The sequence below is a fragment of the Bombus pyrosoma genome, linkage group LG5 (assembly GCF_014825855.1).
Source record: "Bombus pyrosoma isolate SC7728 linkage group LG5, ASM1482585v1, whole genome shotgun sequence".
In the NCBI taxonomy this organism is placed as follows: Eukaryota; Metazoa; Arthropoda; class Insecta; order Hymenoptera; family Apidae; genus Bombus; species Bombus pyrosoma.
The window spans coordinates 473,209-491,445 of record NC_057774.1 but is presented as its reverse complement, the minus strand read 5'-3'; the positions used below and the strand labels follow the sequence as shown (position 1 = coordinate 491,445).

Here is an 18,237-nt window from a genome sequence, read left to right as displayed (position 1 = left end):
AAGTTAATAATTCAATTGTGCATGAAAAATTTCAAAACAATCATCGATACATAATCCAACATCGCATTTTCTGTCGTTCCTTCTCTTATTTTTCACACAAACAACACATTTTCTTCTTGATAATTGTGTTGTGCCGGCACGATTATTCTACCAAATGTCCAAATTGGACAAATTGTGAATGCAAAGTATTAAATAAAAAAAGAAAAGAAAAGACAGTTTCTTCGAACGCGGCATTAACATTGAAATGCATTTATATTTATCTCACACAAACGTAATAGTATTACTTCTGCGTAGGTGCTCGGAAAAATTGACAAACGCATATATGCGTCCTTAGTCCACAGCGATGGCTTTCGCCAGATGCATATATGCGTCCTTAGTCCACACCGATGACTTTCGCCAGACGCATATATGCATCCATAGCACTCTAAGGGTTGAGGAATATTTGAGACAATTTATGCTAATCATTATAAATCATTAACAGGTAAATTAAAGCATTCCGCAACAAATGCAGATGTACTTCAACAACAGTTGCAATTGCAACAGCAAGCATTAGTTGCAGCTGCTGGAATTCCAAATTTGACGGATGGTATTGTAAATGTAATGCAACCTTCAACTAGTGCTCAACAGCAACAATCCCAGCAACAAACTTCACAACAAGGTCAACAGCAGCAACAAGTAATCGATACAAGTCAACCTCCACCAATTAGACCCCCTACATCAGCTGCTCTTTTACCGCCACCAAATACACAATTACAGATGATGCCACCTGCTTTTACAATGCCGGGAGTTCCTCGTAAGTACTTATTGAAGGAAAATTTTAACGAGAATTGAAGACTCAATCAAAAATAGGTATTAGTTATTTTTATTCTTCCTTTAAAGTTTATCGTTTTATACGTTTTTTTTTTTTTTTATTGTTTAGGTATGATTGGACCAATGGGATTACCAATGGCACATAGTTTAATGCCGAATGTTCCCATAGGTGTGCCACCTCCAAATATGCAAAGTTTATTAGGGCCACCGGGAATGATGCAAACTATGTTAACGCCACCTGTAAATTCTCCATTTGGAGCAGGTGTTGGCGTCGGCTTATTAACTCAAATTCCTTTACCAGCTCCAGCTGCACCTTCTGATAAACCTAATTCTACTGGTATGTGTATATGATCAATTCATAAAGTGAGCTAAACCATGAATAAAAGAAAGCGATAAAAGTTTAAATTTCATCTCTTTCTAGGTATGCCACATAATGTTCCTCCAATAGGAGTTCCTCCGCCAACAACAGAAACAGGTATGCCAAATTTACCAATGTTACGCCAACCATATGGTGTAGGCCCTTCTGCACCTTTGCAAATGCAACTACCTCAACAACAACATTCTGCTGATGACATGGATGTAGAGATGGAAGATGCAATGCCACAAAGTTCAAATGGAGCAAAAAATAAAAGTAATTTAACTGAACAACAACTTTCACAAAATGAAGAACGAGCAGAATCTGATCAACAAGTAGAGGTAAATAGAATTCATTTATTGCAGCAACTAATGTTGTAACTATGTGATTTAGAATGTCCTACATAAAATTTTAATTTGATGTAAATTTAATAGCAGCATCGAGATTATAAAGAAAGAGAAAGAGATCGTGAAAATAGGGAAAGAAGAGACAGAGAGACGCATTTATCTCACAGAGATAGGGAAGGTACTGATTCTAGAATGGATCGCGGAAGAGACCGAGGTAGAGGGAGAGATAGGGGACGCGATCGTAGAAGAGATCTTAGAGATAGAGACAGGGATGACAGAAGAGAAAGGGAAAACCGGGAAAATCGAGAAGGAAATCCACAAACTCAAACTCTTCAGGTAATTATTTGCTGCTAAAAGAAGATTAAATTAAAAGTATTTAAGTAAAGATTTTATTGATCTACTATTATCAAAAATATTTAAAAAGTAGTATGAAACAATCCAAAAGATTTAAATTACAAAAATTTGTAGTTTGCAGTAATAATACCATTATTTATTGCCGTGACGGTAATCTCAATTTATTTTCAATTATTAGGCGACTCTAACAAAATATTTATATTCAGGAAAACGAAACTACCCCAAAAAAAGATGGGAAACCAAGCTTAGCTGATCGTTTGCGTCAATTGGCTGATGGCACACTGCCACTTGAAGATCGTGTCGATCGAATAATACCTCGTAATCGCCAGGAACGAGATAGATCCGACAGAAATTTTGATGATTCTCGATCGGCTCGTGGAGAACCCCTTTCTTCTTTAATGGATTTGCCAAAGTTTGGTTTACCTCAAGAAAGAGGTGATTTTCCAGCTCGACCACCAGATTTTCGTAATCCGCAAGATCCGAGAGAATATCAGCAGCAAAGAGATAGACAAAGTTTCGGAAGAGGTCATAGAGGATCACAGATACACGAGGAATTTATGGATGTTCCAAGGTTGCAAGGAGGAATATATCAAGAGGAATTTGATAATAGAATACATGGACAACAAAGAGTAGAAGAATTTGGAAGACTTGGATCACTTAGAGAACAAAGGTGAGCTACTACTTCGTAATAATTTTTGAATTTACAATTGAAGTAAATAAATGTAAATTACAGAAGTAAATACAATCGTCGTAATGTTTATACAATATATAATGTAAAATGCAACATGTGACATTTTTTTTTAAATATTCATTGAGTAATGATATTTACATTTTACAAAACATAATTGTTAACAAAATTATAGTATGTTTAAAGCATTGAATTCTTGATTAATTGCTTGCCAAAGGGAGGAATTTGATAGGTCTGAAGTACGAGGAAGGAGACCACTCGATGATCGGGATCGGTTCGATTATGAAATTAGGCGAGATGGTTTTGATCCACGGCTTCAAGATGGTTTCGATCCAAGGGGACACCTCGACCGGGGTGATTTTGAACCTAGAAGGCGAGAATTCTTTGGAATTGATCCTATTTTTGGGATGCCGCCAATAATGGGACCTAGAGGACCTAGACCTGGACATCCTGATGGGTTTGGACCACGGCCAGCTCCCTTAGGAGCTCGTGGACCAGGTAAACAAGTTTAATAAAAAGATAATTCAGGAATTGTTAACTTTTTCACTTGTACGTATTTAATGTAGACGTCAGTAATTTTTTATATATTTGCTACCAAACTTTTATATATAACAAAATTTTATTACATTTAACTTTATTATATAATAGTCGAATGAATGAATAAATTTAAATTAACGAATAAAAGTTTAACAAGATTTTATTTTATAGGTCCATTAATGTTCCATCCACGAGGTTTGGGACCTCGTCCTCTTCGTCCTGGTATGAGGCCTTTTGGCCCTCGTGGGCCACCTTTTGATCCCCGAGAGCCGGATGCCTTTTTCAGACCACCTTTTGATGATATTCGTCCCCATGTCAGACCACCTTTCGGTCCTATGGGTCCGCCATCCATTATTCCTCCAGAGTCTGCTGCTCCCTGGAGAAATCAGGAACTTCCGCCTGGTTCCTGGCCTTCCGATTCAGAGAATCACTCACAAAGGGATAATCTTAGAGACAAAAAAGGTGGTAATAAACATCCGAATAACATGGAAAGAGAAAATCGAAATAGGGGACGAAAATCTAGATGGACTAATGTTAGTCCATCTGGAGAGGAAATTGAAGAATCAAAAGAACAAGAATCAACCTCTGCGAATGTTGAAGGAAAACAAGAACCTGCAAAGGAAGAAGAAGTAGCTGTGAAAGAAGAAGTGAAAGAAGAAATTGATATGAAGGAAGTAATCTCTAATGAACAGAAGGAAGAATTAGTAGAAACGGTTGAGACAAAAGAAGAAGGCGTTGAAATGAAGAAGGAGGAAGAAGAGGATTGCAGGGATTCTTAGACCAAAGTAAAGAGCGATTTTTCTCTTTAAAATTTTTTCTTACTCTGTGGAGTGGTGTGAGGGAGAATTCGTTGCTTCAATTTGGGTCGAATTGAAACAGTCAATTTTAGAAAATGAGATACTGAATTTTAGAATAATTGTATTCAATCGATGACAATTATTATTAAAAGTAGTGATATTCCGTTTCAATTCTAACCTCTGTAATATTGATAAAGTTACTGCTTGTTATTAAAAGTAGATCTTAAGAAGTAAATACAACGAAGAAATTATAATAAAAAACATAAAAATGTACGAGCTTTTAATTTACTTTAAATTAATAAATTCGTATATAAATCTATAGTGACTATACTATTCGTGAGGGAAATATATCAAAAACAGATATTTTTATTAATTTTTGGAACTTTATCACATTTCACGTTAAAAAATTATCTTGTGCTGTTTTGAGATTTGTGTAAAACGAGGACAACAGAAAATACATCATCGATTGAATAGAATAAGATATCTTTAATTCAGAGTTTCAGATTTCAAAGAAATTGATTTCGTGATCGATTGGACACTTAAGAAACTGTGATTTGTAAACACAGGACCTATGACCCGTGGATACTCCAAGTGGCGACATATTATTTATTAAATTGTAAATACTTTTGTATTTTCGTAGTGAACAAACATACAATATATTCGATTTAAATATATATATTTAATTATTTCTTAGGAACTTTTGGAAATACAAGAGTAGTATTTAATTTAAAAAAGAATATAAAAATGAAAATGAATATTTTCTACCATGAATAGAAGAGATTTCGAAATGACTTATTTTGATAACTTATTTAACATTTTTATTGAGCTATATTTTAGTATCTTTTTAGAAATAAAATTTAAAAGGTTAAATATGCATTTTTTGAATTGTAAGAATATGTTTTTAATTTGTAAAAAGTGGTTAATAGTATCAATAATAATCTGATATATCAAATTGTTTAAGAAAAAAAGAAATATTCGTAAGAAAAATCTTCATTTTTATTGCCATTTTCCGTTTTATATCAAATAATTTTTAAATATCTCTTTTTATATTTCCAACAGTCAAAGAAACAATTGAATGTATACATTTAAGTCGATCGTACTGTATAGATAGACAAATCTTAATAGTAGGATCTTGATTAACCGTGTATCATAGAAACTTCAAGTATTTTCACATGGACATTTTTCATTGATTGAACTCTTGTTCATTTAAATTTTTACAATGTTATGTCTAACTAATAGATAAAAGGTTATATAAAAAAAGTACTGTGTTTGTAACTGTATTGATTTAAATAAATTTGTATTCTATTTGAATATAATGTTAAGTATATTCATCTTAATTAATAGATACTTATCTTATTTAATAGAAGTAATTTGAAGTTAACAAATTTTGCTCATTTAAAGAGAAATTAAACGTTCAATCAACAGAAAAAGTCAATGGTTCAAACAAATAACCGTGAATTCGGATAAGCAAGATTCTACCACTGCAAATATTTAAATAGATAGAGAGAGAGATTATATATATAAATATGCGTATGTATGGAAGAGAGAATGTAGAAAATTGACAGAATGTTTGCATGCGTGTAAATGATTATGAAAGAGAGAAGAGGAGAGTGGGAGAAGATGAAAAAAAGTGAGAATATATATAGCACCGATGTTCGGCGCGGCTCAATCAAACGAAAAATAAATATTTTCTATATAACGTCTTTCTTCATAAGCAGAATTACAGCCTTTCATTCCGCTTGGCTCCCGGAATTGTCTTTACGATTTTCCTAGAAAATATCGAACTTCAAATATGTAAATTTAATAGTTTACATATATAAAATTGTTTTTAAAAGATTTTGTCTGGGAGTCTTCATTGAAAAATCAAGATAAATTAATTATTGTTGGTTAATTCTACTTATCATTATTTATATGAATGATTCAAAGAATTTTTTGAGTTTATTAATTTTTGTTTATATCTCAAAGATATCATTTAATTACGTTATAGGGAAATGTTTCAGAGGAAAGTCACATTAAGTCAGTTGTGAGCCAAATCGTAGTGTTTATAAATTTAAAATTATTTCTAATAATCTATAATATTGATATAGCCCTTTTTTTGAAGGGATATAATTATTTTTTACAAAGCATCTTAGGTAATTGTTAATTGCTGTAGATAAAATATGTAAAAAGAAGACGTTTTTTCTTTTCTTTTATAAAGAACAGTGATTTGAAAACGGTGAATGATTATTATGTAATATTAAGCATAATTCTAATGATTATTTAAATTTATATTTTTTTTAATTTGCACTAAAAAAAATTTTTTTATATGCTATCAACTATTAAAAATTATTAAATGATTTTAAATTAATTTTAAGTCCGTTTTAACTAACGTATTACTCTGTTTAGTTCTTTTACTGTGCAATTTTTATCTGAAAAATTTTTCCTCCGAATATCGAATAATGTATTAAAGAAACTTTATTTAAACCGGATGTACTCTGTAATTGGAGCCATCATTTGCATGACAAGAAACAAAGAAATTTGTGAAACAATGAAAGAGAAAATAAACATTTGGGACGATATTCGGAATGGAATGAAATCTTTTCAGAGCAGCTTTGGATACTTGTTCAGTGCTCATACTCGTGTGTTCACATGCGTGAGTCTCTCTCTCTGTCGCCACACGACGATGGAACACCAGCCACCAGGTCGCTTGCGCTCAAACTGAGCGACAAGTGCAAGGTACTGTTGTGTTTTATAACTCATTATATTTATATACATACATACATACATACATATATGTACATATAAATAAATAAATATACATATATTTGTTTATATTTATATTTATTTATTTGTACATATAGAATGATAGATTTCTTTCTGGACGAACTTATACAGATGAATGAGACATATGTATCTATGATATGAATAACTTGGTAATTCGAAGCGAAAAAATTCGCTTTAAGTTAACATTAAGTAAATTTTATATGTTAATTTCTCAAATCTTATTTGTAATCATTTGAATTTTTGCAAGAGACATTGGACTTGATTTGTTTTCCAATGAATTTTTATCGAATACACGTTGAAGATTTAAATTAGTGTCTATCATCAATGTCATATTTAATTCATTTTATAAGTAAACATAATGTTACCAATATGATTAATATCATATAATAGTTGAATCAAACGTATTGTTGTAATAGTTAGAAAAAAGGATGTGTAGTTTTGATAAATAATTAATGTGCAATAATGTTAAATAGTATTGATACCATATGAGTAAAATATTATTAAACGAAAGTTTACTATTGAATAAAGAACAAGATTTTGTATTTTACGATTTTAGATTACGCTTTAAGATTAATTTCTGTCTGAGATTATCTGTGCTAAATTTTGTTTAATTGCAGATTGACTTTCTGTTTATATTGAAGTATAAGTAGATGATAAATTAACTATTATAAAATCATCAAGCCATTTAAGAATTATAACTCGGGAGTTTAAGTTCGTCCAGCATGAAGTACTTTTTTTTTCTAACGGATCACCGTATTATAAACTTCTTAGAGTAAAAATATTGAAAAAAGAAAAGAGTAGGTATCGAAATTTAGAATAGCATAAAGAACCCGTGCACCACTCCGGAACAGAGTTTAAAGAAAAGTTTTCTATTTGTTTCTTTTTCACAAGTTGAAAATTTGATCTATAATGATTGAAAGATCGCGATTAATTTGTTTACATGAACAAATAGTTGGTCAGTTATGTAAATATCTATTTGCGTATTTATATGCATTAGTAATTACTAGTAATACGATTAAACAGAATAAGTATTATAAATGCATAGATCATTGTAAAGTCTATTTTTAATGTTCTTCACAATAGAAGCATTGTCATTTGTAATATTTCAGTTGAACATAAACTAATTTATGCACGATTAGCATTTTGTACAAGATATATAATTTTTCTTTGGTTTATAAGTAATTTCTTTCTTTTCATTCTTTTTTTTTAAATCAAATATAATGCATTTTGTAACTTGTTATCGATTTGATCAATGAGAAAAAGTTTTGGCATGCACATGCGCGAAGGTTCGTGGTCAATATCAGGTTTAGAGTTCTTATATACCTGCATACTGTAACCTCGAATTTTCATGTGTTCATGCACAAAGCATCTACAAGATATCAAATATTTATAAGCGGTCCAATGTAGAAGATACTTTGTAAGATTTGGTATAATCGAAAGGTGGCAAATTTTCAATATAAAGTGAACAATTATGATGTTTTTTTTATCACTACTAATTATACCATTATTAGAGTTTTACACTAACAATTTACATTATTATATAGTAATTATAATTACTATTATTGAAATTATAATTTCATCATACTACAGGCATAATTTCCTACTAAATTGCTGCTTATAAATGAAAGTAAAAGTTTCATAAATATCTTTGCTAGGATGTACTGCAAGAGAGTAATACTAGAAAGTATATAATACAAGCTTCCTGCAATTAATTTAGATTATACATCATTAAAACCTTATTTTACTAAAATTTTCCACTCATTTAATTCTATTTTAATTGACAAATGTACAGCATCAGAAACTATTGAAAATTACAAATTTTTATTTACTAATTTTAATTTTAATTTTAATCTATTAAATGTGAAAAAATTGATAACTGAAATAAATAATTTAAATTTGGTGATCTTCTCAATTTTTTATGAATAAAAGTAACAATACTTAAAATTTGTGATTCTTTGGAATAAGTACAACTAAATAAGAACAAGTAAGTTAGAAACCACGAACTTTCTGCCTGTTAATTTAATTGAATGATTAATTTATAAATTAAACGTTCGCAAATATGTATTATTATTTGTCTAACGGATATAAGCCCAATCTTTATTCCAAATTATTAACGTAGTAAATTACATTTTCGCAATACATAATTCGAACTAAATATATTTTTATATTTGTTTCAGGCACAATAAATCTTGGAATAAGAAACGGATCTATCATGTGGTTTTTCCTCGATGTATTTATTGTAAACATGAGCATTTTAATAAAATTGAAATATGAATGTAGGTTGCAATATGAGAATATCATGTTATATTTAAGATAATTCATGTTAATTATTTTTACCATTTGGTTATTTGTTTCATTTTCTAGTTCGTATACAAGTATTTTATAACGACAAACAAATATTTCTTTCACATATAATTGATATATTAGCTAGAATTACAAAATATTGCATTGTTTTTTCATCAAAATCAGATAAGACAAATAAACAATAACAAAAATGTCTTACTATGTTTCACTCTAATAGTTTCACTCTATAGAAAAGTTTTTAATTTTCATGTACATAAAATACAATAATAAATATTACTTTAAAAATTGTACTAAAGGCGTGGAATATTAAGTTTACAATGAATGTTAATGTAAAAAAGAGTATTCTACATAATTAAAATATCGAGAAATATTTATTAAGAATTTAATAAAAGTTTAATACCATTTATACATGTATTATTTTGCTGCTATAAAATTATATGTCAGAAGGGAATGTATGTATATATAATGATGTTCCATAAATGCCTTAAAATTTAAATATAGAATAATAAATAATAAAAGTTAGTGGAAATTCTATATATCAAATGTAACATCACTTTGTGTATATGGTATATACTTATCTAAAAATATATCTTAACCTTGTAATTCAAATTACACGCAACCTAAAAAAATACTTGTTCTATATAAATATTCTTTATATATCTAAAACTGATGATAATATGTTCATTTTGATGAATAGCACTGTGCTTTTTATTTTATAAGGTATAAAATACGTTATAATATTTAGTATTATTACAGAAATCATGACAATATATTAAAATATATCGGTCTAAAAAAAAGAAAAAAAAAGAACAATACAAGAAACTAGTATTGTATACTTACGTAAAATCGAAAAAAGGACATGAAAATTAAATTTTATGCAATACTTTAAATGAATGCTATCTGTAATCATAGTAATTATTTCCTAATATATTACAAATAATTTATAACATTATTTTAAAAATTAAATTATATTAAGAGCTTTTGTTAATAATTATTTTTTATTTAAATCAAATCTATAAATATAATTGTTTACGATTCATTGAAGCACATTTTCATTCGTCAGTTATATAATTGATTTTAAAGTTTTAATGTCCTTCTTTATATAATGATAAAGTTTTAATTATTTTAATCTGATTTGTAACTTTAAAAAACATATATGTGGTGATTATAAAATATTAATTGCATCATGAAGGTGTGATAAATAAAATTAATTTTGTTATTTTTAGCACATTTTTTTATAAATCGTGATTATGGCTATTATTTAATTGTACCCTTAAACTATAAGTTATATCGATTGCAAATTATAATACCATTGTTTGATTACTATCCAATGTAACTGTTTTACATGACTGTTAATATGATGCATTAAATTGATATACACGATGTTAAAATAATATACATGATGTACATGATGTATTAAAAAGTGTTATAGTTAATCTTCTTTATCAATAGCTTCAATTCTTTCAAGGACTTGAGGATGACTACAATGCCAACTAGAATACAATTTATCATAAAGAGGGAAACTAAGATTATCCTCCTGTAGCTTAATTAAAGAGCTTTTTAATGTTTGTCCATGGCCCAAAATTTTTGCAAACTTATCTGCTTCAAATTCAAATCTTCGTCTAAGTATATTTGTTATGTATTGGACTAACTGTAAAAATTGTAAAATAATTTATAAATATTATAAATATTACTTTAAATATTATTATTAATTAAATAAAATATACATAAATTACATCTTGAAAGCAAAACAATTTAAAATTATTTTGAAATACTTGTGAAGTATTTTATAAAATTTCATTCTTTATGAATATTAAAAGATTTAAGTCATATTATTTTATATATATATATATATAATATATATATATATATATATATATATATATATATAGCAAACTTACAATATTTTACGCATGCAAAGATTTTTCAAATTTTTCTAAATCAAAAGTAATACATTAAACTTACTATATTTAGAGGATTTGAAATATAGATAGTAATAATAATGAATCCTATAAACGTGGGTTGACTATCCATAAACCCAAAAGCTTCAAATATAGGTTTATAATCAAGAAGTTTTGCATATAGGTAAATATTCATCAACAAGTGTACCTGCAAAAATATGTTTTTATAAATTAGTAAATAAGATGTAATATTGTAAATATATTGCCTAAAAATTTACCTGGCCAAGTATAAATCCCTTTAATGTATGACTATATTTCCAATGTCCTAATTCATGTGCTAATACTGCTACTACTTCATCTGTAGTACATCCTTTTGTGTTTGTTTCACCTTCTGCTGGTTTATAATATTCCTTGACTAAAGTGTCATAGAGAACAATTCTTTTATGTTTGTGAAAACCATACAGATATGCATTACTGTGTGATGATCTTTTGGAATTTTCAACAATAAATATTTTATAAAGTGGATAGTTGATTGATGCTGCTAACTCTTCAATCTTTCTTTTCAAATCTCCATTTGGAAGAGGTGTGTATTTATCAAAAAGTGGTGCAATTAGTTCCGGGTAAATAATCATAAGGAAAAGAGCAGCAACTATTAAAAATATCCAAAGATAAAGGAAGCAGTATCCTCCACCATTTTTTATGATCCATGTTACAGCACATAGGAAGGGTACTGCAAGTATCTCACATACAACAAATTGAAGAAGCTGATCTTTGACAAAGAATAACGGTGTCTAAAATTAACAGTATTAAATTAAGAATATAAAAATCACTTTTATCACATTAGAAGAAAAATTTTTACTTTCTTACTTCTTTATTAAAGCCATGTTTTTGTTCCACAACAAATGTAGAATAAATCTTAAATGGCAAAATTATTATATCATAGATAACGTTTATAATGAACATACAAACACCACTTAAGAGAATTTCATTTTGATCATCAAAGCCACAATATTTGACAATATCAATACTCCATAGCCAAAATCGATAGTAGCATAAATTTAACAAATACACCTATAAATATTCAAATGCTTACATATTATAAGAACTATATGATTTCATTTTGAATATTACAACATAACATAATATATACATGTATAAATAAAAATTTCATACCGTAGTACAAAGTTCAGAAAATATACTCTCAAAATCATTAAATTTTAACTGATCTAGCAAATAACTGTGTGCTTCCTTATAAACATCTTTTGTCATTAAACCTTCAACTGATTTAGGTAAATCAGTCAATCTCATCATCAAATCTCTCTACAAAAAAGAGAATTTACATATAACACATTGCTTTACATATAATACAGAGTTATTTTTATAAATCTAATTTTATTAATAATAATTATTTTCTAAAAGAGAAATATAATTTCTTTAAATATTATGTATTTTACAAAAAAAAAGAAATCATGTTTTAAAATAAAATTAGAAATTAATAAGGTGAGGAAACTTAACTTTAATGATTTAGGTTAATAATGGTTAGATAAAATTTACAACAATTTACCTGACGAAGATTTAAATAATATTTCCAAAGAAGTAAAAGCCATGATACGGCTAAAATTTCATAAAGTATATTTTCTTCGATAAATTTTACAAAATTCGACATTCTTTTGTATTTAATAAATAAAAATTCTTCTTTCTGTATTCTACCTCGGTCACCGGTTTACTACAATAAAGTTAGGGATACTGAGGTTACCGCAACAATATATACTATAATCTCTGTTTTGAACATCGAAACGAAGTAATGCTTTAATTAAATTTTCATCAACGTGTCCTATGTTTGCTATTATCTTATAATATTAATATTAATGTCACAAATTTTTCGATATTGGAGATATATATATATATTTTTTTAATATTATAAATTTTATTTTTTAAATTGAATGAATTAAATTGAAAATAATAAATATCGAATTTTTAGTAACTAACTATATTTTAAGAGTATTACTGTAAAAAAATCAGTTTGAAAATATAACAGTTTGATGTCCTACGATAAAAAATAATATCAAATAATATATATACAATTATTAATAAAATCTATGTCTTTCCGTATTAAGTATCTTTGTATAAGTAGAGAGGTTATGAACTTTGTACAGTGAACGACATGATGAACGTAATAAACATATTATCGTAAAGTATGGCGCCGGAAAGAACAAATGGGATTAATGGAAATCACTTAAAAAATGTACCTAACATCATAAACAGGTACTGGTTTTATGTAAAAATTAATTTAAGATAATATTTATAATCTTATATTTAATAATTGATGACAAATTATCAAATAATTTAAGACGTGCTGATAAGATTTAGGTGATACCTTATTTAAAAAAAGTAATCAATGTCATTTTTTGCTTCAAATCATGGAACATTCATAAAATAGTAATTCTATTCATATTTTTGAAATTTTATTCTAATCTGCAATTTAATATAATATAGTTAAACAATAATAAGTTTCTTCTCTATTTGATGGAATAATGCTGTTATTTTTAAATAAAATGGTTTTATTGCAGTATACCAAATGTGCCATCACCATTTCCTTCTTTAAATCTTCAACCAGGAAATCCTCCACCAGTACCTCCGCGTCAACCAGTCCAAAATTATTCTGGACTTAGTGATCATAGACCATTCGGATCTAATTATTATGGAGGATATGGATTTGGTGGATATGCTAATCAATGCAGGGGATTTAATGGATATGGAGGATATAGTTCATATAGTTCATATGGTCCATATTCCAATTACAATAATTATGGAATGTTTGGTGGACACAGTGGTGATGCCGAAAATAGGTAAGAAGCTTACAACGTGTCATATTTATTTCATATGTCATATCATATTTAATCTTTTCAATTCATTTTACATTTTGTTTGTAATGATAAAAGATTTTGTGACTCGATTCCCAATGAGAAAAAATATATAGAATTCTCAGTGTTTTTATATGTAATTTACAATCTTCAAATCTAATAAACAATTTCCAAAATTATTGAATATAGATATGAACTATTGATATAGAATATAGATATAAAAGAAATGTGAAAATTGATTAAATAATTAACTGAATTTTGATGGAAATAATGAAATAAGTTAGTAATAGTTGTTTGAACTTGTTTGCAGATTTTCCCAATATGTTGAGGAAAATACCAGGTCAACTTTTCAGTTGATCGAGACAGTTCTTCATACATTTTCATCTATGACAATGCTATTGGAATCCACATATTTTGCTTTAACAAATTCATTCAGAGCAATTTTAAATGTTGCAGAAAATGTTGGAAAATTACGCTCCACTGTAAATCAGTTACTTAGCACTTTTGCTTTAATTAGATTTTTCAAATGGTTGTACAGGAAGATTGTGCACTCTACTGGTAAAGTTTTCTATTATATTTTACAGTTTACATGATATGTAGTTCTACGATATGAGTTAACAATATGTTATACTAACCATAATCTGCTTCATATTGTAAATGAAAAATGTACAATGTACATTCTTATTCGTTTTTTTATTAAATATTCTTTTAGGTTATCAAAATCAAGATTCAATAAACGAGGAGTTATGGGATAAATCACTAGCAAAAGTTAGAAGTGTAAATGTTCATAATTCTTCTTACTGGTCCGGGTTTTTAATATTCAGTGTATTCTTTGTAATACCTTATATAATTCATAAAATTTCGAATAATATTAAAAACATGCAAATAAAAGGTACTAAAACATAAAATACCTTTGATAGCTATTTAAAATTATGTGTTATGAATTTTTTACATATAAAATAAAGTGACTAAATAAGAATTTAATCTTTAGGGAAAGATCCAAAAGAATGGCAAGATACTGAGGAACCCGCATATATTGCAACAGTGTTATATGATTTTGTTGCCACTCACAATGATGAACTCAGTATAAAAGCTGGTCAAAAAGTCTATCTTGCACCCAAGTCTCTACAACCAAAAAATTTGCCCGGATGGTGCAAAGCCACCGATAATGTAAATGTTGGTCTTATTCCTTACAATTATATTAAAGTTATAGGACAATTGAAAAAAGTGAAAAGGGATAATGAAACAAACCCTGTAAATGAAGAAAAATCTTCTACAAATGAAAGTTCTAATCAGAGCAATAGAAAGGATTCACAGCCTATAAGAAATGATACAACTGTTGAAAATGAAGCATAGGGAAGTTGGTTTTAAATGATTTTATTAAATGTTTTATAACTTTCAACAATACACTAGAATTTATATCCAATAAATTTTGAAACTTTTCTACGTTTCATTTTTATTATAACAAGGAACAAGAGAAATTTGTTTTGGACCAAATTATATGAAATATAAATTTATGCCACTAACATAAATGGAGTTTTAGAAATATTGAAATAATGGTATATAACTAACAATTTAAGTTATAAAATAATTATATTTTAAGAAATTAAAATTTTATTTAAATTAAAATGGGAAATATTTAAAATTTATATATTATAAGATCAAACTTTTTAAGCTTTTTCTTTTCATGGGTGTAATAAGTGGAATTATTAGCATATGATGTATAAGTTTATATAGTATTTGTATTTATACTGCAATTTATAATAATGAAAGTTTTGATACTCAATCTGTTCTATCAGTAAATTCATATAAAATTTATTTTAATTTTTATTTATAAAGTAAATTGGACACTTAAACAAATATTGTTCTATTTGTTGTGTTTAAAAAATTAAATATTATGAAACAATACAGTTGTTTATTCTTACAATATGTATATGAGGCTATATAGGAAATCTTAATCTGCAAAAAATCTCTTTCGTTGTATAAGAAACTTCTAAGAAAAAATAAATACTTGTAATATGTCGTTTTAAAGGATTTTCCTGTTTTAAATAATAATTGTACTTACCATGGCAGATAAAAATTACGAAATTACAATTAAAAGTAACGTAATTAAAGTAAAAGAAAGGAAATTGATTTTTAAGGATCACTTTTAAGGAATTTACAATCGCTTTCACATAAAATATTTTATAGATATATAATGTATATTGAATATGTGTGCAATAATAGTTTGGACACACACATATATATATATATGTGTATATATGTATATTTATATAATTTACAATTTCACTTTCTCTCTCTTTTCAACAATATTAACAACAGATTCTACGATCTACACAACAGATTCTTAGTTGTTTTAGCATTCTATAGAAGGGAATGTTTTGTTAGAAAGGGTAATAGTATGAAAAGAAGAGAAAAAGAAAATGTGAGAGGAATTTTTTAATCATCGAACTTGCGATTAGGATTGGATCCAAATAGGGCGGAACGTATATCTGGTACTAATTGTTGTGCTATTAATTCTAATCTCGTTTCCAAAGTGTTGCTGACTTTTATACGCCCTAAAAATAGAATGATATGAATCATTTAATTTAGTTAAAAAAAAGCAGAAGATTGAAATAAATGATAAATCTTGTTTTTGTTAAATATATAAGGATAGAGTGCAATTTATTAAAAAGTATGCATTATCTACTAACCTCTTGCTGCAAGTAAATCAACTCCGCCACAACTATCAGAAGGAAGGAAGTTATCCTGATCAATTTTAACTGTGACATCTTTCTTTGTTATTTGTTTATAAGCATCCTGAACAGAATCAAAAAGTGATTCTACTAAAGGAACGTCTACTTGACGTACTCGAACAACAACATGGCTTTCTGTTAACTAAAAATTACAGATACATAAAGATAAATTGTGCAAACGTCTATACCCTTCTTCTATAAAGAAAAACAATGACTAAAAGTAAAAATAATAACAAATGTTATGAAGAGAATATTTAAACATCTGTAAAGTCTTGTACCCGGCATAATCCTTGTACAATCAATAACTTCAGAAGTTCCCTATATTGTGAAATATCCTGCATTACTTCTCCTAATCTCTTTCTAGCTTCATCAAGTACATCACGAACATGATCTTCTCTAATTTTGAGGACTTTTAGACGGGCTTGATTCAACATGTTGGATGATTGACTATAAAATAACAGAAATTGAATTATTTGAATAAAACCTATTTACTAGAAAAAATTTCTCTTAATAGTATATTATAAAAACATTTGTATATAATATTTAAAATTATTTTTATAATATCAAACATACATCTTTTTTTGAAGTTCTACTTGTTTCTCTTTCTTTTCATAATATTCCATAATTTTAAGCCTTTGTTGTTGAACTAAACGTCCCTTTTCAATATTAAATTCTTCTTCTGCTTTAGCATCAATTTCTTCTGCTTTCTCATTGGCCTCTTGTTCAATGAAGGCCATCATATGATTAATCTAAAATAATAATAATTATAAAAATATAAATTTTTTATTTTTAATTAAAGAAGTATAGAATTAAATTCACTCAACTTTTCTATACATGTCCTTTTACTTTTTACAAAAATATAAATTTATAAGTATATATATATATATATATATATATATATACTTATATATATATATATATATAATTTTATTAACAGAATTTGAATTAAAACCCAAACATATTTCCAGATGAAAGAATAATAATACTTTAATATTTAAGAAATAATAATATTTTTAACTTTGATAGAATCCAATTAAATAATATATGGTTGTATTATACTTTTTAATTTTTTGTTTCTAAAAAGTAAATTAATGACATTGTTAAAACATTGATTTAAGCAAAATTACTACTCAAGTTATTATTATTTATATAAACATAATTGAAGTTACTTAATACTTAAGAAGAATATTTAATTCAATCAAATTTATTATTTACACTGAATTGTAGATGTTTAAAACATTATTGAAAAGAAGGACAATAGGAATAAAATTTTGTCAAGAAAAAGTGCCAGGAACAAATATTTCATCCAAGCAACAATATAGAATAAAATGCAAAAATAGCTTAAAATCGATGCTCCAAGGAAATTTGTAAATACTTCAACTGAAATACTTTTTACCTGTTTCTGTACATCTCCATCGCTTAATGCCATTTTGAAGTTTAAGGATCCGTCGATTTTACAATAGTAACGACTTTCTTAATTACTACTTTACTTTTTTGATGAACAAATTCTAAGTCGAAGTTTTCGAGAAGTCAACGCCTACTGATGAAAGTATCTTCAGTTAATGACGATCATATGACACAGGTAGTGTGTTCATAAAACTAACTTATTTAGTCGAAATATATATCACGGTATGTGTTCTCAAAACTAATCAAGATTTACTATACTTTGTTTGCAAATTTTAATTTAAAAGAATGTATGTACGAAATAGTTGTCTTTATAAAGTTATTACTTTTAATGTAATATAGAAATACATGCATAAATTATATGGATATAAAAATATT

The 18,237-nt window shown here is 27.3% G+C and overlaps 4 protein-coding genes across 6 annotated transcripts in view; 2 read left to right on the top strand and 2 right to left on the bottom strand.

The window, feature by feature from the left end:
- LOC122567317 (SR-related and CTD-associated factor 4) overlaps window positions 1-8,946 on the top strand; it is a 13,196-nt gene extending 4,250 nt beyond the window's left edge. Inside the window, exons 12-19 of one of the 3 annotated variants that reach the window (XR_006316751.1) lie at window positions 482-793; window positions 920-1,147; window positions 1,232-1,506; window positions 1,603-1,848; window positions 2,073-2,536; window positions 2,772-3,052; window positions 3,263-6,603; window positions 8,829-8,946. Coding sequence is in view for 1 of the 3 variants with exons in the window: in XM_043725687.1 (XP_043581622.1) it covers window positions 482-793; window positions 920-1,147; window positions 1,232-1,506; window positions 1,600-1,848; window positions 2,073-2,536; window positions 2,772-3,052; window positions 3,263-3,870 (2,417 nt within the window). In the remaining 2 variants the exon portion in view is untranslated. Of the gene's footprint in view, window positions 1-481; window positions 794-919; window positions 1,148-1,231; window positions 1,507-1,599; window positions 1,849-2,072; window positions 2,537-2,771; window positions 3,053-3,262; window positions 6,604-8,828 lie in introns of all 3 variants that reach the window. The other 2 variants (XR_006316750.1, XM_043725687.1) reach the window with 2 other exon arrangements.
- A 988-nt stretch (window positions 8,947-9,934) lies between these two features.
- On the bottom strand, window positions 9,935-12,733 carry LOC122567318 (CAAX prenyl protease 1 homolog). Its single transcript, XM_043725689.1, has 6 exons — window positions 12,421-12,733; window positions 12,030-12,176; window positions 11,724-11,927; window positions 11,135-11,647; window positions 10,921-11,064; window positions 9,935-10,606 (listed from the first exon to the last, which is right to left on the bottom strand). The coding sequence occupies exons 1-6, from the start codon at window positions 12,520-12,522 to the stop codon at window positions 10,388-10,390; spliced, it is 1,329 nt and encodes a 442-aa protein (XP_043581624.1). The 5' UTR covers window positions 12,523-12,733; the 3' UTR covers window positions 9,935-10,387.
- A 138-nt stretch (window positions 12,734-12,871) lies between these two features.
- Window positions 12,872-15,248, top strand: LOC122567319 (peroxisomal membrane protein PEX13). Its single transcript, XM_043725690.1, has 5 exons — window positions 12,872-13,121; window positions 13,427-13,705; window positions 14,031-14,278; window positions 14,433-14,612; window positions 14,712-15,248. Exons 1-5 carry the CDS (start codon window positions 13,054-13,056, stop codon window positions 15,074-15,076), a joined length of 1,140 nt encoding a protein of 379 aa, XP_043581625.1. The 5' UTR covers window positions 12,872-13,053; the 3' UTR covers window positions 15,077-15,248.
- A 695-nt stretch (window positions 15,249-15,943) lies between these two features.
- LOC122567316 (V-type proton ATPase subunit E) lies at window positions 15,944-18,019 on the bottom strand. Its single transcript, XM_043725686.1, has 5 exons — window positions 17,852-18,019; window positions 17,029-17,204; window positions 16,734-16,902; window positions 16,414-16,597; window positions 15,944-16,278 (listed from the first exon to the last, which is right to left on the bottom strand). Exons 1-5 carry the CDS (start codon window positions 17,882-17,884, stop codon window positions 16,160-16,162), a joined length of 681 nt encoding a protein of 226 aa, XP_043581621.1. The 5' UTR covers window positions 17,885-18,019; the 3' UTR covers window positions 15,944-16,159.
- Between the last annotated feature and the right edge of the window lie 218 nt (window positions 18,020-18,237).